The sequence below is a fragment of the Theobroma cacao genome, chromosome 1, assembly GCF_053813885.1.
Source record: "Theobroma cacao isolate CCN51 chromosome 1, ASM5381388v1, whole genome shotgun sequence".
Lineage (NCBI taxonomy): Eukaryota > Viridiplantae > Streptophyta > Magnoliopsida > Malvales > Malvaceae > Theobroma > Theobroma cacao.
The window spans coordinates 15,203,129-15,226,439 of record NC_142639.1 but is presented as its reverse complement, the minus strand read 5'-3'; the positions used below and the strand labels follow the sequence as shown (position 1 = coordinate 15,226,439).

Below are 23,311 nucleotides of genomic sequence, written 5' to 3'. Positions count from 1 at the left end.
CGCTATTATAAACTTTCTCAAAATTCACTTTGAGCAACAACTCACCGATACACTCCTTTATCAAGAAGTCAATCATTTCATTCACAATAAAAGCACAATCAATAAGCTACCTCTTTTTAATTAAAACGAACATGTTATTATTAATTACCTCCCCAATAATTTGTCTTAATCGATTTGTCAAAAGTTTAGTAGTAATTTTGTAAAAGTTTCCCACCAAACTAATTAGCCTATTTTCACTTGAATTTGTGGGGTTGGTAATCTTTGAAATAAAGGTTATAAAAGAGCGATAGCAAAAAATTGTTATGAAAGAGGCATTAACATTTTCCTTCAACGTACAATTACTACAAAAATCACCCATAAACTCCATCATCTCACCCTTTTCACTAACCACTGGCTTTTGAAAAAAATTCAGATTATACCCACCCAATTCAAGTGCTTTATTTTGCATCTGTTAATAGGCTCCCAAACCTCTTTTAAGTGAACGGTTTCTCCAAAAAGGATACCGACCCCTCTTTTAGTTTTTTGAAGCTGTAACTCAAATCTTGCAACTTAACCACCGCATTATGATTATACATGTTCTTAAAACGCTTGGCCACTCACTCTTAAGACATCAAATCATTAACTATTTTGTCAAGAACTTTGACTTTCTCAATATAATAAATCTTCTTCCTTTGCATGAAAGAACTTTATATTCCTATCCCTTTTAAGTACCCCATTCACTCAGTATTTCTTTTGCCATTCCATTTCTTCTACTCAACAAAGTGCACATAATTCTACCCTTTACTTTATTATTTTTCACCTATTTGTAATTCCCCCTTCTAACACTCGCCTTCCAACAATTAACTCCTGCATCTCCTCTTGTAAGCTTCAAATTCTCTCTTACATGTCCTCAAAATTCACTATCTGCCATTTCTTGATGAATGGCTTTAGTTCTTTAAGACCTTGCCACACATCAAGCCTCTTCGGCCCCTTGTTCTTTATTTGCCCATACTACCTCATGGAAATTATTCTCTTCAACTCAATAGTTGAAAAACTTGAACGATTTTACGCCTTAATTTACCTCATTTGGCCCCCAATAGCATCTGGTTGTGATAAAAAATGGACCTTCGCAAGCAGTTTTGTAATAAATTATTGTAACACCTCAATAAGTTTGCTTCAATAAGAAATCTTTCAAGTAGCATTTCTATGTTATAACTCCACGTAAAATTGTTTTTCCTAATATGAGATCAGCCTACTGTAATTCATTGATGAACTCATCAAATTGAGAAGCAGATCGCCATACTTCCATCTCCCTTCAATTTCTCAATATGTTAAAGTCCCCCCTAAACACCACCAAGTGTCTCATGACGCGTGATCGAAAGGCCGAGGAAAGGCCATCTGAGGTGCCAGACCATCAGGAAACAAGCCATGAGTGGGGTGAAAAGGTCACTTGCGAGCCCTAGGGTTGCTTGCCTAAGCAGATAAGCTAGGCACTCAAGCAAGTAGCAAGCCAGACAGCCTAAATGCCCAGGGCCGCAGCCCCCTAGCCAAACCCCACACCATTGGGTCAAACTGCTTGCAACATCAAGTTAGTCTGTAGGCCCACTTGCAGGCATGCTAGTTTCATGAGCTAGTACCGTATGGGCGTGCCAGCGCACGAGACAACACAATGCTCCATAGTGTTCCCAACCGAGAGGATTGCCTAGCGGGGAAAATTCTCGCTCATAAGTAAAAAAGAGCCAACCCTTGGCCCTTTTTTCAAACGTGCACAGTAGAGTTAGCCATCTGGGGGTCCTTTGCTTATGAATACCCTCTCAAACACATTTGTACATGACTGACTGATTGATTAGTGAACTATTGTTTTGCCCTCAATCTCTCTTGACATTTTCTTTCAATATTCTCCTACTGTGTGTGCTTTGGCGCCTAAAGCTTATTGCTGTGTGTTGTGTGCCTTGAGCTTATTGTTGTGTGTGTGTTGAGCTTGCATTCATATGCATTTGTGTTGCTTCGAGGATATATGTGGCCTTGACTGATGTTGGTAGGCATACTTAAGCTAATTTAAACTTGAAGACCAAAGTAAAGGTTAGTTTAGGGCCGCACGGTGAGTGGTCTAAAGAATCACCATGTCACACAAGCATTAACCCCTTTAATCACTAGCATCAAATATTCCCAAAGTAGCTTCCTTTTACCTTCATCATTGTGTGTATAAATATTTCTAAATCCACACTTCCTATTGATTTTCTTAACCTTCCTAAAAAATAGAATATAGTTTTTATTTTCGACATGCTCTTTCAATTCAAAAAAGTCTTCCTACCAAATACTAATTAAACCACATGACCTTCCTTCAACCTCATAAAATGACCTTTTATTGTATCCCTACCCAATACATTTTCATACAAACTACAATTGAATTTCTTCAATTTAGCCTTTTGCAAAAATTCTATGCTTGGTTTGGTCTCATTGATCATTCTTCTTGTCGCCCTTCTCTTCTCACCCCTTCCCAACCCTTTAATGTTCCAAATTAGTAACATCACTCCAAGAATACTTACTCCTAAATCTGAGCAATACGAAGTCCTCCTACCCGCCCTGTCTCTTCATTCCTTCTTTCTAAGCCCACAATGGTGAAGACTCTAACTAGTGACTCCTTTTGCTCCTAGAAATCGAGAGCTAGCTTCTTGCTCACCTCCCACGTGGCCTCAACCTCCTTCAAGATAACTAAATTCATGTGGGCTTCTCTTCATCTGGAACCAAACTTTCTCGATCCTCAAGCCTGCTCTCCTTGTTCCGTAAAGCACTTCCAAGATTTTCGTCGACCCTTCCTTTTCAATTTTATACCCATTTCTCGTACACCTATTATCCTTCCCAACAATGTCAACCAAAGGATTCGATGTCTCCGATCCCTTCCCCATTTTAACCACACCATCATTATCCATATATATTGTCATATTGATTTTAATCCTTTCATATTTTATTAATTAATGATTTAAAAAAAATTTTTTTAAAAAGAAAACAGTTAAATCACTTTTATTTGAAATTTGTAAATAGGGTTTGATAAAACAATATAGTCATTTTTCAATGTAATTAGGTTTTGCACTTCTATATTGACACTAAATAACAATGAAATGTTTTTATTGAAAGGATAACAAAGTCATAAGATATTATCTTACTAATTTCAATCCTTTCATATTCTTTCAAACAATGATTTGAAAATAATTAAATCACTTTTGTATGAGATTTGTGTAGAGATTTGATAAAATAATGTAGTTTTTTCAATGTGATTAGATTTTGCACTTCTATATTGACAATAAATGACAATAAAATAATTTCAAATATTTGTAATCTTTAGATTACGAATAATTTTTTCAATGGTTATACTGGTTTTATGATTATTTATTGACTTTTGATCTCGTTCACTTGATAAATAAATTCTTTGTGGTGGAAAATGAGAGAAGTTCTAATCCACTGATATTTATTTCTATATTTTTCTTTAAATTTCATTTTGGAGTTAGAATTGGATATTTGAGGTTATTTTGTCGTCTTATCTAATTTTTTGTTTGATATGTATATATATATTATATAATAGTGACTATATTTTTTGATATTTTTATATTTTCTTGAAATGTTGTTTACATTTTTTTATTCCAATAGAATAACGTGAATAGGTTATTTATTAAAAGAAGCTTTTGGAATTATAGTATATGTTTGTTTGTTTTCTAGTCAAGTATATTTGAAAATACAAAAAGTAAGAAAAATCTAGTATACAATAGGGAGAGTAGGTAGAGTCAAGGCTTCCTTCTAATGCCTCTTTATTATCAGTAAGCATACAAATTTATTAATTAATTAGCACGTATAGTTTGTACGTAGTCCGTACTAGTACTACTGCTGCTACACTTACAACATATATATTCATCTTCGGCAGGTATTGCTTGTTTCTTAAACTTAAACAAACTTGACGGAAGTAAATATTGCATTCATCATAAAGGGCACGTAAATAGATAGAGCAAGAAGCACAATGGCAATCAGAGCTCCCGTAGCCCTCCATGCATAAACACTCCCACAGGCGAGCTTCCCCACCTTAATTTGGATCACATCAACCATCGAAATGGTTAGAAATATGCACCCGAAAACCGAAGCCCACACCGATAGCGACAACAGGATTCCCCTAATAATCTGGTTATGGCGACGCTTGAAGTCTTTTTTTTCCCAGATAGTGACATGGATTTTCAGGGCCTTGGCTACCAGGCTGGATAAGAGGAAGCAAGCAAATGACGCCACTTCGTTTACCACGAGCCGCTTCGCATGTTCCGGACCAGCGTCACACTCGGTGCGGTTCTCCAGGCTACGCTCTCCTTGACGTGCGAGGGATAAGCCCACGAAGACGGCTAGTGTGAAGAGCGAGTTTACATTTACAAGGTCGTCTAACGCTTTCTGGTGAATTTCTTTCACATTGTTTATTGGTTCTTTGGACTTGTCTGCGCCTGTTTCTGGATCGCTTTGACTGTAAAAGTGATTAAAAATGGGAAGAGAGAAAAATAAATCATTCATAGAATGCATAGACTTAACAAGAAAAAAGAACGCATATATAGATGAGACTGAGAAGCCAACCTCGGCATTGCTGAAATACTTCTTCTTTAGACTGATTTGCTCCTTGTTTGCCCAAGGCAAGGGTCTCACTCTTTATAGATTTCATGCCTTGCATTTTAAGCAAAATACTGCCCAAGTTACCGTGCTAAAAGCAAAAAGGGGGCTTCAGGTTGGATAGCTGTTTTTATTCTATGATAAACCAGAGAAGTTAAAGACATATTAAAGGGAAAAGTCGGAAGGGAAAGGAACCGCCAGCTACCACTTTTAGAAAAGTTACATAATCATTGTCATTCAAGCATTATACATATTTGTTAGAAGATTCTACATATATAAATTTACAAATATGAAAATTGAGCATCTCGATTATCTCATTGTTTCAACAAAAAGTCACTACAATAAGATTAAGATGCTATTTATTTCACGCTTATGATATAATCCTTCTTGAATTTTACTTTATTACATATGTTTAAGTTGAGTATTCTTTTCCCTCTACTTTATTCTTATCTTTTGCATCTAGCCAAAAACTAAAGCAAAACATATGTTTAAAGAAAAAAGTAAAATAATAATATTTTTTAACAAGTAAAAATTTAACGATTAACCTTTGTGATAACACATTAACACATAAAGCATATGTGGAATAATAATTATATTTGAATGCATGCCACTTTTTTACATTTTAATCAAGTGCAAGCTCATATTGCACCAAATAAAAAAGAGAAAATTATGGAAAATAATTCAACTGGTAAGCTCATTTCAGAAATAGTCATCAATATAAAGTTAATTGTTTTTACCTAATTTTTATCATAGTTGACAAATTGCCCTTGAAGACATTTTAGAGAAATTAATCTCGCGATTTCCTCTTTTTTCCATACAGAGAAATTAAATTCTCTATTAGTTATCTCAACTCTTTGAGGTCCCTTATCTCTCTCAAATATCTCAACTTTATCAGGTCTCTGAGCTATCCCAACTCTTTCATATCTCTCAACTTTCTATTGCCATCCAAGTCTCTCTAATTTGAGCACCATCGGCATTGTGCTTTGATTTATTTCTCGCTATCTTGCTATATCGTCATCTATATACAGATCTAATAGCAGAAATGACATCAAAGTATATTATTGGGTTTAATGCTCTTGACAAAACGATAAAGTTGATGAAAAACTGACTCCATTCATTTCTTAAACTTTGTTTGTGAATTAGAATACTACCTAAAGTTGTTACACGCCGTGCCTGCATGTAACAGCTCTATTGCACATGGCATGTAAAACATATAGTGAACATGGCATGGCGTGTAACGTCATATTTGTGCACATGGCGTGTAGTGAACATGTGTAGGACAATGGTTGAAAATGGCATGTAAAAATTTGTTTTTTTGAACATGGCGTATAACAACATTTTTTCAATATGATGTGTAGCAATATTTTAAAACCTGACATGTGTAGGGTTGTTGATAAATTGATATATTTTTTTCAATTTAGTATAATATAGATAACGATGTATACCTATTACGGATAACATAACTTGTCTATGAGCACTTGCAAGCTATCTGAAGTGAACTTGCTTTCATCATATAATACTTGATAATTAGTGGTTGTGAAAAGAGAAAAGAAAAGAAAAGAAAATAGTCATTTTTTGTTATGGTGGGAAAAATCAATCCTACTGATTACCATGTCTTGTACGATGATGAAAAACTAGTATAAGGAAGAATAAGCATATCATAATATTAAAAGGAAAGCCCAGTTGACTTGGATTCCATCATGAGATAAAAATAAAAATTTGTGGGGTGGTAAATGGTAGTATGAATATCAAACCTACAAAATTTTTTTGAACATGACGTATAAGAAGAACATGTTTTCAATAAGGCATGTAGCAAAATTTTAGTACATGGCATGTAGCAACGTAATGTATAAATGGATTTTGACATTAATTTTTTTTTTAAATTATAGCGGTGTGCTAATTGTGTGATTTGTGATAAAACACGATGGTCATTAGCTCAATGGCATTTACAAGAGTGGTGAGTCACGAATGCGAAGGGTTAGGAGTGATTTGTCATTTGGGGGCCTGATGAAGCTAGTTGAAAATGTTATCGGCGTAATCTCACAAAATAAAGAAATCGAGTTACATGCATTGATTAGTATAACCGAAGAGCTATCACGACTAGTTATTAAAGACGATGAGGATGTTACGTTAATTCTGTTGGAGCAGAGGAATGTTTGGACAATGTACATTGTTAAGGAACGCCACACAAATATTATGCCACTTGAAAAAGCTGTACAACATGGTAATCACTTCAATCAAAATTAGATTTACATTCTTTCACAAATACTATAGAATTCAGTCTCTAACCCACAACAATGGTAATCAACGTATGCACTTAAGTTTGTGTAGCTTGGTAGACACAACATTCTCACAACAGTTGGCTGCACAATTCTGATCAGCATGTGCATCGAACCAATTACTTGCTTCTATCTAATCAATGCAACGTTATGGTGAAACTATAAAAGGTCTAATGCTATTTTTAAATGACATTGCGATGCTTGAGGATGACATTATGACGCATGAAGATGACATGGCGACACTCTAGGACAATGGTGCATCAAATCAGGGTGAAGATAGCTGGTTCCCTGCCAGTGAAGATAGCTTTGATAATGATTCTAATGGCGAGGCAAATGGCTAGCATGATGACAATTTAGAGGATGACTAGGTTGACGATAGCTACTTGTTGAATTGCAATCATGTTAAAGGCAAAATTGAACATGGTAGGGTTGTAAATTTAGGAGATGTTTAGTGCAATGACCCTATAAATATTACCTCATTGTTAATGAGAACAGGATTAGTTCACCTCAGACATTGACCGATGACAATTACCAGAAAAAAAGAACTGCAAGGGCATCTCATACGTGGCATATTCCAAGTGCAAAATTGTTCTCGTTACAAATAGTGACCATAGAGGAGTCCACATCAACTGAGGGTCGCTTATGCCGAGGAAAATGTTTTCATCAAAGGTAGAATTAAAACGAGCTTTGAACATGTTGACACTAAAAGAGTAGTTTGAGATAAGAGTTAAAAGGTCATGTCAGGCTTGTTTGAGGTTGCTTGTAAAGACAAGGCATACAATTTCAATGTGCGTGCAATCAAGTTACCTAAAGGAGATTATTGGCAAGTTCAAACTTTCCAAAAGCTACACATGTGTACTGTCAATGGTTTGTAAGGATAGTTCCAAATTTCGAGTGCGAAGATAATTGGTAAACTTACGTCACATAAACTTCAGGCTAATGGAGTAGCATTGAGACTTAAGGACATAAGTGGTGAGGAGAGGGTTCACTGGGGATTGATATGCTTTCATAGTAAGGTTTAGTAAGTGAAAAAGTATACAAAAATGCTTGTTTTTAGTCCCTTGGAGGAGTCATTCCAACGTTTTCCCTTGTATTTCCATATGTTGGAACTTGAAAATCCTAGTACTGTCACAACAGTGGCTACTGGTGAGGCTTAACAAATCAAATATTGTTTCTAGTTATACGAGGCTTGTATCTAGGGTTCAGGGATGTAATGCATCCAGTAGTTGCTATTGATGCCACGCATTTGAAAGGCAGGTTCAAGGGTGTACTGTTTATGGCTATCTGCAAAGAAGCGAACAAGTGCATATATCCAGTTACATTTGGCATAGGCCACATTGAGGACAAAGACTAGTGGACTTGGTTCTTAGCAACTTGCGTCATGTGATTGGTTATCTTAATAGCACAATGTTCATTTCTGATCAGCATTTTGGCATCAATAAAGTAATTCAAAATGCATACCCAAACGCATACCATGGTCTATACAGTTACCACTTGAAAAAAACCTTCAAAAACAAGTTCAAGAGCGATGACGTTTCAGTTATTTTCACCCTTACTTGAGACAGCTACAAGGTTTCTGATTTTAACAAACTTATGAACCAGCTAAAGCAAATGTACGCAAGAGCCCACTCTAACCCTATAAGAATAGGCCTTGAGAAATGGGCTCATGCACAATCACTGGTAAGGCAATACCAACTCATGACATCCAACATTACGAAATGTGTTAACTTGTGCTTGAATCATGCAAGACAAATGCCAATCACTTTTCTAATCAAGTTCATTAGATACATGTTTCAGCATTGGTTCCATGATCGATACAAGGAGGCTGTCAATGTAAGCATGCCCCTCAGCCCTTAGGTTGCGAGGTAGTTGAGCTAATGGTTCAATGATGCACATCACTTTGTAGTTAAACCTATCAATTGAGTGGAATTCGAAGTTAATGACAGTAGGATGGACAAAGTTGTGAACCTGTCCATTAAGACATGTTCATGTTGTGAGTTTTAGATAAATTTACTACTATGCAGTCACCATTGCGACAATATGGTGTGAATATCCTTGTTTCTTATTTGATTTTAATTAACTTAACTTTGACATTGTGCTTCAACCATGAGTTCATTGGATTAGTAGTAAGTGTAAATGGGAGGTCGTTGATTTTTGGGTGAACTATTACAAGACTACCTATTTGGTAGAGGGTTATGCTGGGTCCATTCTCTCAGTTAGGCATCCTAGTGATTGGGAAGCTCCCCTTGATGTAAAAAAAAAAAAATAGTTGTTTTGCTACCACCTTGATGAGATCAAGTGAAAAGACCTAGGAGGATAAGGATTGCATCAACCGTGGAAAGTAGTCAACCACGAAGATGTTCACAATACAAGAGGTACAAGGTATAATAGACAAAATTGGCCATTGTCGTTTGCAGTTCCATCCACAAATTCAGCACCATCTCCAAGTTAGTTGATGCCTCCACGACAGCAATGAAGGAAAGTTTGTTCAACTTGTAAACAACCCAATCACACGCACAACACCTGTCCAAGATGAGGGACAATGTTTGAGAACGTAAAGTGTCTTGTAAATGAAGAAAGTGGGTCAGCTTACCTAAATGCATGAGTCATGTCTAGTACTTTTCTTACATGGAGAGTAGTTCTGGGTGGAACTGTTGAAACTGTGTAAGTACGAACGGATGATATGCCGTGCAGTTTGTTACATTCATATATGTTGTTTGTTATCTACTAATAGACTGACTTCATATTTCAACTGCTTGTTATTATAATTTATTAGTGCAACTAATAATCCTTTTACTTATAAGGTAAATGAAACAAAGGGCAATATGGAAGATAGAGTTAGGTATTGGTCCTCTGAAATTGGCTACCTAAGCAAGTTTTAATATTTTAACAGCAGTTGTTACACGCCAGGCCTTGAGAGGCAATTGTTGCTAAACAACATCTATATATAATCTGTTCTAGCACACCATGTCTATAATATGTCTTGTTGCAACATAAGTTCATTTGATACATGCCATGCGAACATGTAAGAAAGGTTGCAAAATGCCATGTCAACAAAAAGGGTTGTTACTCGTCATGTGTTATTATACATCATTATTACACGCCATTCTATATCGATTTTGTGTCAATAGGGAAGCATTGGTCATTTGTTGATTGCTGTAAATGTTGAAATTAAGAATATGATACACAAAGAGTACACACAAATAATGAATTGACAATAAGTTTTGTAGCGAAACAAAATTCATGTAGAGCAAGGGTACAATGAAATGGGAGACATTCTAAACCCCATGAAAAGTAATCTTGGACTGATAATTTATATGTTGCTTCAATTATATATTTTTTGTGTGGCTTGTTGACTTATTTGGTTCCTTTATTTGATCATTTCACTGTTTATTTTCTTTGGCTATAGGAACATATAATATAGGTATAATTGCAATAAATGTAGTGTAACGCTTCATATATTTTTCAAAGACATGTGAAACACTTCATATTCGAAAAGATGCCTATGTGCAATTCAAGAGACATAACTTTAAATTTATACTCCAAAACATCCCTATCCTTGACAAGGGTCACATTGAGAAGTTGATAGGTTGAAGTAAGTTCATATAAGAAGTTGAAAGGTTGAACCAACATTTTTTCATTACTTTCTTCTAAGGTTTCTTTTTCTCTTATTAATTTTTTCTGCATTGACCACAATGAAGAAAATTTACAGCAATATTCAATCTCTCCTAAGTAAGGTGTTGGCAGATATTCTAATGCATGTGGCATCCAATTTAGTTGGTGATTTTGCCAATGCGGCACTAACTTGCAAGGCTTTTCTTAAAGCATTAAAGAATAATCAAGTATTTGAGAATATTTTAATCGAGAAAATGAGCCCTGTCCCATGGTCTAACAGTGAGAAAATGTTTCTAAGAATATGCAAAAATGCTAGGAATGTAGCTACATTATACAAGAAAGGGATGCTTAATTATTTTAGCAAAAGTAAAGTCAAGTCTGGGTTAAGTTACCTCAAGGAAGTAGTGGGTAAAGGTAATGTTGAAGCTAATTATGTGTATGATATTATCTTGATTTGTTCTGGGGGTGAACGTTAAATAAAAGGGTTGAAATTCTGTCTTCTCTCGATCATACTTACTCAAGTTTCAGAAGTAAAGCAGAGAAGATGTTGAGGTTGATGTGGGTTTGTGTGACTTTGAAAGGTCTAAGAGAATCTGTCCTTAAGGCAGCATTGAGCTACAATTATCTTGCTAGTTTGTGTTCAAATCTTAATGATGTTAGGGAACTTAAACCAAATCCATTTGATAACCTCCTTTATTGTGATGCTTGTTTCTGCGCTACCGAAACAACTATATTTTTTGTAATGGTTAAGAAAAACCTACTTCAATAAAGTTAATTATCTAAAGAGTCAATGCTTTGTTTACTTCTGTTTATGCCATTGTGTTGCAAATTGTAATGTGAATTGAATATTGACAAAGAGGGTAATGTCTACATTTGCTTTGTTATAACAACAAAAGAAATGGTCTGAATTATAAGGAATGAAACGATTAAAGATATTGATGTTGTTACAACAAGCCATGCATCCTGGTTTATTGTTATAACATGTCATAAAGACAAATTGACTTGTTACACGCCTAACGTTCATTTCGATATGTTGATACGTGCCACGCCAACAATTTCCCATGTGTGTGCTGTTCGTATAGACACTATTATAAGAAGGCATGGCTACTACTTAATTGTTTATACACAACACACATAAATTTATTTGGTGTGAGACAAAAAAGCAAAATAAATATCTATATTAATTCATGCTATGAACCAGAAAATGAATTCGACCTGGCATATCATTGATTCCATTGTCACCATGAACAGATTTATGGTACGCTCTTTATGTTCTCCATCATCCTTGACAATATGTATTCTAAGCTTATTAAAAGCTCTTGTAGTTTTTTTTTTTTTAGTTTAGGGTTTCCTTTTCCGTTTGCCCAGGAAATGAATATATGGTAATCACTTTTAATGTTTAGAAGATAGAAGAAGGTTCATTTGCAGGTTGATGCTAAAATATAGGGAAAAAATCCTTGAACCCTTGCCATTATGTGTGTTTGGGTCACTTGTGCTGGTGGCCATATGGAGATTTGAATTGATATTTGGTTTGGATGAAATAAACATAGTGAAAATGATTGAGGTTTCACTTAGCTATTGTGGTTGGCTTAAGCATGAGTAAATTGCCCAATATTGTAAACAACATAACTAAAAATTATTTGTAAAATGCTCACCTTCCCTTAACCCTAATATGTTAAATGACATGTCTTATATATACTTAAATTTTTACATGCCATGGCTAAGCAAAAAACTCATAAAGCCCTAAATTTGAGATATTCGTAAAATGTTATAACAACATGCTTTGAATAAACGATGGTGGTACATGCCATGGGTTTGTCGGTTATCAGTGTATGCACATATAAAGTGTTGTAACATGCAATAAGTAGTAAGTAGGATTTGTTACATGCCATGACTTAGGATATTTGATGATACACACCATGCCTTAGTAACCTAATTGCTACACCCCATTTATAGCCTTGTACATATGATTTTCCTTATCATTTATGTGTTTGTTGGTGGTTGATCTTGATTTAGTCAAACTTACTTTAATGTAATTAAATTGGGGTGGGCCGTGATATAGGATTTGAGCTTCTTGCAATCTTCCATTTTTAAACCCACATTTCTATTTGTTTTCATGCAAATCTTGGAGGAGTTATGGAGATATCATTTTTTCCTTCTATTCGTTTATTGCAAATTTGGGGTACTACCAAGGTTGAAGCCTAGGTTAATGACACCTCAATAACAATGGGTGTATGTCATGGATATTTTTCCGCTTATCACATATTCTTCTCAATAGTATCCATGGTTAGGAAATACCTACTTCAATAAAGTTAATTTGCAACGTTAATGGGACATTTGAGGTTTAGGTTATGTCATTGTAACGTGTCTTGTAATGTGAATTGAATATTGGAGCCTTATAATGTGAACACATGCATTGCTATTACAGGTTATGGGTAAAGATTTAGTAGTTACATGCCAAGCGTAGAATTCAATATGTTAATACACGCCATAGTAACAAAATCGTGTTCTATGGACTTGGTAGATATAAACACTGTTATTACAAGGCATGGATAATACGCAATTGTTGTTACACACGATGCATAAAAATCATTGGTCGATACATACAATTGCAATAAATAAATATCTATATTAATTCATGGTATAAAACCAGTAATTAATTGGACTTGGCATGTATTTGGGGTTTAGGGTTACCATGATCAGTTTGTTGGTAATCTAAGAATGTTCTCTAACATCCTGAGTAACATATATTCTAAGCTTCTCAAAAATTATTAATTAATTTAGGGTTTAGGAATCTTTTTCAATATGACCCCTAATTTAATAGATTTTAATCACTTTTATTGTTTAAAAGATAACACCCTTGCATGTTTTGTTTTGATTGGGACTGGTCGCCATTTCGACCTTTTGATTGTTATGTGGTTTGGATGAAATAAAACTGTAGACATGATGACAGAGGCTTGAAACATCTTTTGTATTAGGGTGACGCATTCGTAAATTATCGTAAATACTAGACGGCATGCGTTAAAATAATTTTTTGATACAAGCCATGTCCAATGTTCCTTACTTGTTACACGACATGCCAATTGTTCCTAATTTTTGTCATTCCATACCTAATCAGTATACCATAAATGCTAAACCCTAAACCTTTACATGAGATAGATGTTCAACGATATGTTTTAAATAATAGTGATGGCACTACATGCCATTCCTTTGTAGCCCATCGTGGCTTGCATATCTACAATGATGTTACTTGCGATCACGTATTGTTGGGAGACGCCATGCTACGTCAGCAGATTCCTCAGCTTTCACATCAAATAAATCATTTGAAAACTACACAAATATCCATTTCATATACCCTTTATGCATAAACTGTTAATGTGTATCAAATACAAAGTCATACTAACTGAACAAAACCCACAATAATTTAAAGCAATTTCCTAGAATAATGAAGTATCACATGCCATAAGAATTTGGTGATACCAAACTCTTAATGTATGGTATTGCTCCATACCATTGCCTTATGTGAGCAACTTTTAGCCTTCTGAATTCGCCTTTAACCAGATCATATAACTCTAGTTTGGCTGACTTTGCATATAGTGTGCTGTAAGGCACACCTCCTTTATGTATAAAGAGGAGTTGCTTAGTTTGTGAATTGCATATTGGCTTGAAGGAAAAGCATCGACTCGATGGGCCAAGAGGCTCAATTGTCATTAACCTTATCCAACTCTAGTTTGTTTCATTTCTCTGTAATTTTCAAATCTTGATGCTATTAACTTAGTCGTTTTTAGCCATACTTAGGCATTGTACGATCACCACCAATGTTACATTATGTTGACATCCCTATTTAGCATCATTAGGCATGTCAATTATAGCAAACTCCTCAAAGGATATATCAAATCCAATAATTCCATGACATGTATTTTCATATTTTATAACCCCACAACTCATTTTCCAATAGACAATCCAATAAAAGACCCCATCATGATGTGTCCCTGAAAAACCATTATTCGTGAAGGTTATTGCAAGACAGAATCCTTCTCTTATATACATTGAAGAAAAATCGAACAATTTCATTAAGAGCATTCTTATCCGTATCTCTTTTCTATTAGATTATAGTGGTTAAATTTATGGTGTGTCACATAATCTCACCATGGTTTGTTGAACAAAAATTGTCAACATGGCATTTACTAACCTTAATTTGGCGTGTAACTTTTATGTTCCACCTCTTTTGGAAACAACAACCTTTTTTTAAACGACGTGGATCATATTGGTTTCAACACGTGTGAACAAAATTTATTTTTGACCTGTGGCACCCTAAAACCCATTTTACCTGTTCGTGTTATAACCCGCATCATGTGACTCGATCCACATTCCTTTGCTTTTTGTATCATTGTTGTCAAAGTAAAAACTCCATATAGATGAAGCAATCGCTCAGGCTGCTACAAATGTCTTTTGATCTTGAATGACAATTACTTCAATGTCTTCTTTTTTCTTTTCCACCTTGAAAGACTTTTGTTGATCATTTTTATTGTTCTTCAATACTTTAATGCATTTGTCCTTTGGTTTTCATGTTAAGGGTATGACTATCCAACATGCCTTTTACCAACATTGCTCAGTTATAACATACTTCTATCATTGTCAAATTCAAATATATTTCTTGGGATGTAACTTTTTTATTTCCATTATCTAATTTATGACTTCTACACAATATGCATTATGACCAATTTTTTACACAGAATGCGTCTATGACACTATTGGTACAAGCCATGGATAATAGGCAATTGTTGCTAATCGTCGTGCCAATGTTTTTTCTCACTTTTAGACTATGCTTATATATATTGTTAATTACACACTAACCTTATATATATATATATATTTAGTTACGTGATATGCCTAAATATATTGTCAATTACACTCGATGCCTATATATATTTTGTCAGTTACACTTTATGTGTAAATATACCTTATTATTCTATACTCTTTTAACATCATTCTACACTATGTAGCTAACATAATTTGGAAAAAGAAAGACCCACATGCTTTTACCTTAAATCAAAAAACTAAAAATGAGATAATAAAAACAATTCTCAAGTTTTATACTATAACTTTCAATAAAACTGTAAATTCAATATATTACACTATGCAAAAAATTACACCTAGATTCACGAAGCAATAACTTACAAGCATTTCTCTCAGGTTTTTTTTGAAACTGTTACATTATGGGATATTTGTACCAATTATATAATCAAAATGTTGCATCCAGAAAATAAAGTCAGTGAACTTATCCGCAGTAACTCATCAGTGAACTGAAGTGTTCCAACACTACTCATGCCATTAAACAAAGTACTTGCAACATCAACGTTGAACTCATCTCGACATCCATGGGTCATCAAGGTCAACATGAAAAGGTTTATCGAACATTTCACCATGATCATATAAATCCAATACCTTTTGCTAGGTTTACAAATATTTAACTCGATAACACTTTCAAATGGATGAGTAAACTGAATCAGCAATTCTTCAATTGCTCAACAACCGAACCAAAGCCTTCAAATTGAATCATGATCAACAAAGTCTACACCGCCATTATGGATAGTCTTTATACATGGAAACGATATGTCAGTAAGGATGCGTATAACAATAATAATATAAACATGTAGTTCCAATATGATAACTGCCTTATTTCTAAAGAGACTACAAGGCAATAAACCCCAAGAATCCTCTCTTATGGATATTTGTAACTAAAGTTCTTTAAGACTTCAACATAATGCAACAGATATAATACACACAAAAAAGTCGATAACCATCAAGATCTGATTAATAATGGTCAAAATACCTGAGAAGTCCATGTACTAAGGTATTTTCTTCAATTTAGTCCCTCTACTCAAAATCGTAACATTTTAGTCCCTTACTTTTGGGAATTGCTTCAATTTAATTCCTCTAATGTTTTCTATCCAAATTGACCGTTATGGTGCTGACGTCATCGCTGATGTGGCATATAAAGGGGTTTTGGGTGTTGAAGTGACATTGCAACGTCAGCATGCCAAGGGTGATGTGGCATTGCCACATCACACTTCAAGGTTGGGTTAATGACGTGGCAATGCCATGTCACCCTATGGATATGGATTGTCAAATGGCATGTTAAGAGGTTGCCACATGGCACACTTAGATGCTGACATGTGGTAATTTATTCTTTAAAAGAAGCACTTGTTAAGATTTGAACCCAGTACCTCTAACGAATAAACAAATGTTTTTATCATCACACCTAAACTCTTATATTTAATACCACTTTTTTTTATATAATTGGGGGAGGGGGGATTCGAACCCTGCTCTTAAGGTAAGGGGATTATGCACTAACCAATGAGCTAAATGCTTAGGTGCTTTTATATTTAATAACATTTTGCTTGAATTTCTTTTCTTCTTTTCTTCTTTCTTTTTCTTTCTTACTTTTTTTTTCTTTCTATAAAACTATGTCGTTTTGAAACCTTTTTTTTTTTCTTATAAAATTACGTCATTTGAGAAGAAGGTTCCAAAGGTTTTTAATGGTTATGGTTTTTGAAAGTATAAGAAGGCTTCAAAACGACATAGTTTTGTGGAAAGAAAAACAAAAATAAGAAAGAAAAAAAAAGAAGAAAGAAGAAAAGAAATTCAAGCAAGATATTATTAAAAGTAAGCGTTTAGATGCGATGGTAAAGATACTAATTTATTTGCTAGAGGTCCTGGGTTCAAATCTTAACAAGTGTTTCTTTTAAAGAATAAATTACCATGTGTCATCATCTAAGCGTGCCATGTGGTTGCCTCTTGATGTGCCATGTGGAAATCAATATTTATAGAGTGACGTGGTCGTGCTAAGTCATCATGATGGTGACATGGCCATCGACCCAACCTTGAAGTGTGATGTGGCAGTGCCATTTCAGCACCCAAAAACTCCCGTTTATACGCCACGTTAACGATGACGTCAGCACCGTAACGATCAATTTAGATGAAATACATTAGAGGGACTACATTAAAGCAGTTCTCAAAATTAAGGGATTAAAATATTACTATTTTGAGTAGAATGAGTAAATTGAAGAAAATACCCTAGTACAGAAACTTTCCAAGTATTTTGACCAATTAATAATCAATAATAGAAATTGACGGACTAAGAAAAACTTCAACTACTTGAGAAAACGAAAGTGCGCATTGCATCTATTGTGGGAGGCAAAGATAGTATCTTAAACAGTATTGAATCCGATAAAGTACTGACTCTTTCGATACTGTTGTCGATGTTGCTGTTGCCTTAATGTCACCAACTAGTGGGTTTCGTACGCTTGGGGGGAGTGACAATTTGGGGATTTTTCTTTTCAGTTATTTTTTATGAAACTTAAACGATTGAAATGATTACAAAGGTTTCAAACAGCTTTTCTTCGGATCAATTCTAGCCTCAAGCCCAAGTATAGATGACAATTTGAAAATTTTAAACCCTAAGGTTTCAAATGGGATTTTCTTCGATTTTTTAACAAAACAAGTGTTTTTTATGGGGAAACAATGGCGTTTTGATTATAAAAACGTGTTAGCCAAACTTCAATAAACTCTTATTCACCACAAAAACAAAATTGCATACACAGAGTTGAGAGAATTTGAAGGTTTGCTTCACAATTTGTCTTTAAACTGACTCCTCAACTCTAAACCCAATGCATAACTAGTTCAATTTTCTTACACACCAGACTAAGTTACTACAAGCTATGCCTAAATACGTTCGCTGCTACAGGCCAACCTAATGATATTTGGTCGTCATCATCAAGTTGCTACGCGCCATGCGTCATCACTAAATTCTTACAATTCATGCCTAAAAATCCAATTTTTATCCATCATGTCTAATAACAACTTTTTTCCACCAGGCTTTACATGTCAAGCCTAAATTATCCATGTTGTTATATGCCACGCCAGCAAATATAGTTGTTACACGCCATGTGCAATAACTAACTGATGGCTTGCCTGTTCATGTGTTTGATTTAGAAGATCATACCAAAAAACACTTATATTCATCCAACAACTTTAAATTTAGATGCAGAGTATTGGGATGTTAAGTTAAATCAGTAGTCTTCATTTTCATTACTCTGATTAAATGCATACAGATTGAATATCTCTTCACCTGCCTTCCTTGAAAACTGTTACGTTCTCAAGTTACTCTATTTTCAATATTAATTTCTTTATATGTTTTTTGTCTACCTAAACCCTTTCAATTACTATAAATACCTATGTAATTCAACTTGTACGTGAAGTCATTTGTGTAAGTTGTTCTCCAAGTACACGACAACTCTATTAGTTACTTTGGTCATATCATATTGAATTCTAGTTCTCTCCTATTATTTCTCACTTAAACCTTCAACCATAAACCCTTAACAGTCAACAATCAACCTTAAACCAATACAATGATGCGAAAATGGCCACATGTCCAATTGATTCATCTTCTTCTTTGTTATTCAAACCTCGCCAATTCTATTAATCTTCAACTAGCAATAGGAGACATTAAGATTAATCCTTCGACATTGTGTCCATTTTGGCTTGTTTCTCCTAGTTACTTTGTAATAATGATCCATTGTGCTGGTTCATTGATTATGCGAAGCATGATGTTGTTTAAGAGACCGGATCAGAATGAACCTTTAGGGATTTCTTGTTCCTTTTCTTCCTCCTTTGGAGTTAGCGCAATAGTAAGGATTTATGGTTTCACCTCTTTCTCCTTTGGACTCACCACATCCGGTTCTTTTTTTTCTTTCACCTCACCTAAACATTCTCGTACTCTCTAAAATACATCTGCAATAGAATACAATCATGCACATGTAAGCTAGATGCACTTAACATTTAACCAGATAAGCTCCATGACATTACAAAATATTTCTTTTGTTACACGACCTGTATAATAACTATTTTGATACATGTCATACATATAATACCATTGTTGTTATACGCTATGCCTAAATTTCTTAACATTCTACATGTCATACATTTAAAAATGCAATGATACAAAATTCCTCAAATTCGTTGGTTTTTACACGCCATATTCATGCAATCAGGGAAATCATTAGATTGTTACACGCTATGCCCATTTTCTTTCCATATGCTACAACATTTGACCTAAATAGCCATGCCATCTAATATCTCTAACAATTTTCACAACTTTAAACAACACCAAATGCTGTTTAACAACAAAACCCTAAACCATATTCTCAACCAATATGGCATTCAAATCACTAATCCCACTCAAAACACAACAAAAAAATTTGACATTCCTTGACTTATCGTGTGTTGTCATCTTCTTTGTTGTCACTGATTACTTTGCTTTGAACTTGTTCGAACACTTTCCTATCTTTGAGAATAAATGAAACAATCGTTTAATAATCTTGCCATTTTATATACCTAGCATTTCTGTTTACGTCAATGTCCAATAAATCAGAGAAAATCATCTCCTGCAACAAGAGGATGGTTTTAACAAATTGTAGTTTATCAAATTTTGGGAATATTTTTTTCACCTATTTACATGTGTATGATTACGCGTGAATGAGAAGGTTTCATTTAAATGTATTTTTGGTCAAAAATCTTATCTATCGGCTAAAAATAGTCAAATTTATGGGAAGAGTTATTTTCAAAAACATCTTATATTTGAAGGTTAAAAAAAATGTCCGAATAAAAAACGTATGCATGGATATATTTATAATAGAATATAAAATTTTATAAGATTTTTGGTCCAAAAATTACATATTACTCATTGTTAATTTACTTTTTTTTTTTTTGGAATTGGGGGAAAAAGATTTGAACCTACTCTTTAAACATGAAAATTATGCACCTGCCAATGAATCAAATGCTTGGATGTTCATTATTAATTTACTTATTTGGAAAGAATGAATACTTTTTGGACTCCAATATTCACCTCTTTTGGTATTTTATTATGAAATTATCATCTGCGATACATTTTCTTTTCTTTGCTAATAAGGTCAGATGTAGAGGAGGCTGCTTGTGAGTTGTGATTACAATTACACAGGCCTTCAGTTATCACCCAATTAAAAGGCTATAAGCTTGTCTTTTCAAACTTACCGGTATCCAAAGCCCAGCAGTGTGTTAGCTCATCCCACGTTCATACATTCAGCAGGTCTTAAACACTTCTTCATGATGGACTGGATCGAGTCTGTATTTATAAAACACAAAGGCCCCATTAAATAAACAGAAGCTTGACACGAGTTTGTTTCTGTCATCCACTTGTTTTTGTTTCTGACGAAATCGGGAATCCAGCACTTGTTTTTAATGCAATTATATTAGTGTAAATCACTGTTTGACAAGAAAAAAAATAAAAATTGAACAAGCTGAGCAATCAGAGCCGAGAAAAATGGCACAGCCATTCAAAAGAAAATGAAAGGCAGTAACAGAGTAGGAGATGAAAAATCAGGCCCTAGGAAAATGCTGATACTCGCTGGCTTTACTGTGGGTTTGGCTTTTGGATGATGAATTTGCTTATGCTTCCATGCTGTGATGAGTTAACGATTGTTACAGCATGAGAAACTAATGCGTTGGATAACGATAACATCGCCCCCCTATGCTATGAACGTGGAAGTACACCTGGCTTGCATACAATATGAGATCTTGCCTTGGGGATCTTCTAAGACTAAGTATTTTACCACTTAGTTGCATAAAGAAGAATAGGTAGAAAGAGAATTTTTTTGTAAGTGCTAAGAATCTAAAGAGTAGCAAGGCAACTACATCATAGCTATAATTACTCTCCATCTTCAATCTTCAGTCTCAACAGCTTTTACATTCTGCATTACGTCCTGAGCACTTCCGACAAGGTTGCACCCGTCCCAATTCTTTCTAAACCATTTCAGCTGCTGTTAATTTTCGGATTTTCTTGTCTTCCCATCCCACAAACAGAGAGGCTGTATCGTAGTTACATGGAGAATAAACTGACATTTGATCTGCCGGAAAAGCTATGAAGACATGAAACAGTTTTATCAAGCTCCAAGTACCTTGCATAATTACCACAATTCTCATTCCACATGCACATCTATCCAAATTTCTAGTCACTTGAATACGCATACAAGTGACCATGATATGGGAGCTATGAAACCCTACACATGTTATTTCAAGCAAATCCTGGAACCAAATTTTGTCGACAAGAGCATCCTCAAGTGAAGAAGTTAGTTTGGATGTGGTTGTACTTAAATCAATAGAAGAACGATGCTCAATGCATGACCCCCCTTCCATTTTTTTTTTTTTTGGCTCAGATAAGAAAGAAGAATGATGTTGACGTATGACTTGAGCACTACTTCAGCCCTCAAGTCATGGAATATGGATTAACATATCCATCCCCAAGTCAATCTCATCAGTCATCATAAACAGCACAAATTATGTGGATATATCGCAGTCAGGAATAAATCATAAGAAAGTTTTGTACATTGCAATTTGCAGCTCGTCTAGTTGATAAGGCAAGAAAATCATTCCTTACAAGGGATCATTTTACTAAACAAAGATCATCATTCAGTGATTTCAGGGGGCAGGGGGGGGGGGGGGGGGGGGGGGGGGGGGGGGGGGGGGGGGGGCGCTACAACATTGTGATTAAATTCCTGTAATTTTCAAAGCAACGAATACAATTGTGGTAGCCACCTGGTAGCTAACCACCTTAAAAGGATATGTCTGGAATATGGACCCTACAGAAAGAAACCAATCACGCATGTAGTTGGTTTATCATTTTTTTCCTCTTCTTTATAAAGTGCTTCAAAATAAATTCTGAACAGGACACACCAAAAAAAAATCCATAATGAGATGTAATTCTTGCATAGTGCTAATGAAGACTAGAAATATCAGGTAGAAGCTTTGTCAACATTTGTGATAAGACCTATTGACTAAATAATTTCCTTGACCTGCAGTATTCTTGCAAGCTGTAGCAAAAAGTAGCACCCTAGAAAAGTATTACTTAAGCAAAACCAACAAATCATGACATGGCATATAATTTTGGGGAAAGATGATACATCTGAAATAGGCTTCTCTAAAACTAAATGAATAAAAAGGTTCCAGAAGTCTCAATTCAAAAGAAGAATTTGCAAACTACAATAATTAACTGGAATTATATTTGCATTTTCACATATGCTTAGATATGCAATTCTAAATGACTAGATAAAACGAAAAATTACACTTCTGAAAAGAAAGAAAGAAAGAACAATAAATCTGTCCTAATTGATAATAGAATAACTACTTGAGCTACTTGTCTTGGTGCTATATACCGAATAGTTATATTTAATCCTAAAGCCGACAATTTAAGCAATTATCAACCAAGTATGCTAACTAAGGTTAACAATTTCCTCAAAAGTTTTATACAATTGGAAGTGGTCTTTCCAGAGTTACTAAGCTCATACTCAGCAAAGCCTCAAAAGGAGGCACAGATGCATAAATCAGATATAGCTACGGTACCATTCCCCAACACACACTCCAACATCTATTCACAAATTATTCTGCAGCAAAGTTGAGTTCCTCAAATAATCACAGTCAAAGGTTTCAACTACTTTGTAGCCAAGGATTCTGATCAAATACTTCTGCCCTGAGAAAACAGCTATCAAGTCTACCAAAACCAATTCATACTAATGCCCAAATGCTGTCCGTGAAAGTAACAACTACACCGCTATACTTATCTAGCTAGCTAATCATCCAAAGGTGTATATGACCACCAAATCTTAAACAACGGTTCAAGAATCCCCCTGTTACCCAACAAACCAAAACTAATTTGCACCACTGCTATAAAATTAGCCAAATTATGAACAATAATACACTAATGA

At 34.7% G+C, this 23,311-nt stretch overlaps 1 protein-coding gene across 1 annotated transcript; it reads right to left on the bottom strand.

The window, feature by feature from the left end:
* Positions 1-3,768: 3,768 nt before the first annotated feature.
* LOC18612614 (uncharacterized) lies at positions 3,769-4,646 on the bottom strand. The gene is made up of 2 exons (XM_007049499.3): positions 4,585-4,646; positions 3,769-4,477 (listed from the first exon to the last, which is right to left on the bottom strand). The coding sequence occupies exons 1-2, from the start codon at positions 4,590-4,592 to the stop codon at positions 3,919-3,921; spliced, it is 567 nt and encodes a 188-aa protein (XP_007049561.3). The 5' UTR covers positions 4,593-4,646; the 3' UTR covers positions 3,769-3,918.
* Positions 4,647-23,311: the final 18,665 nt, after the last annotated feature.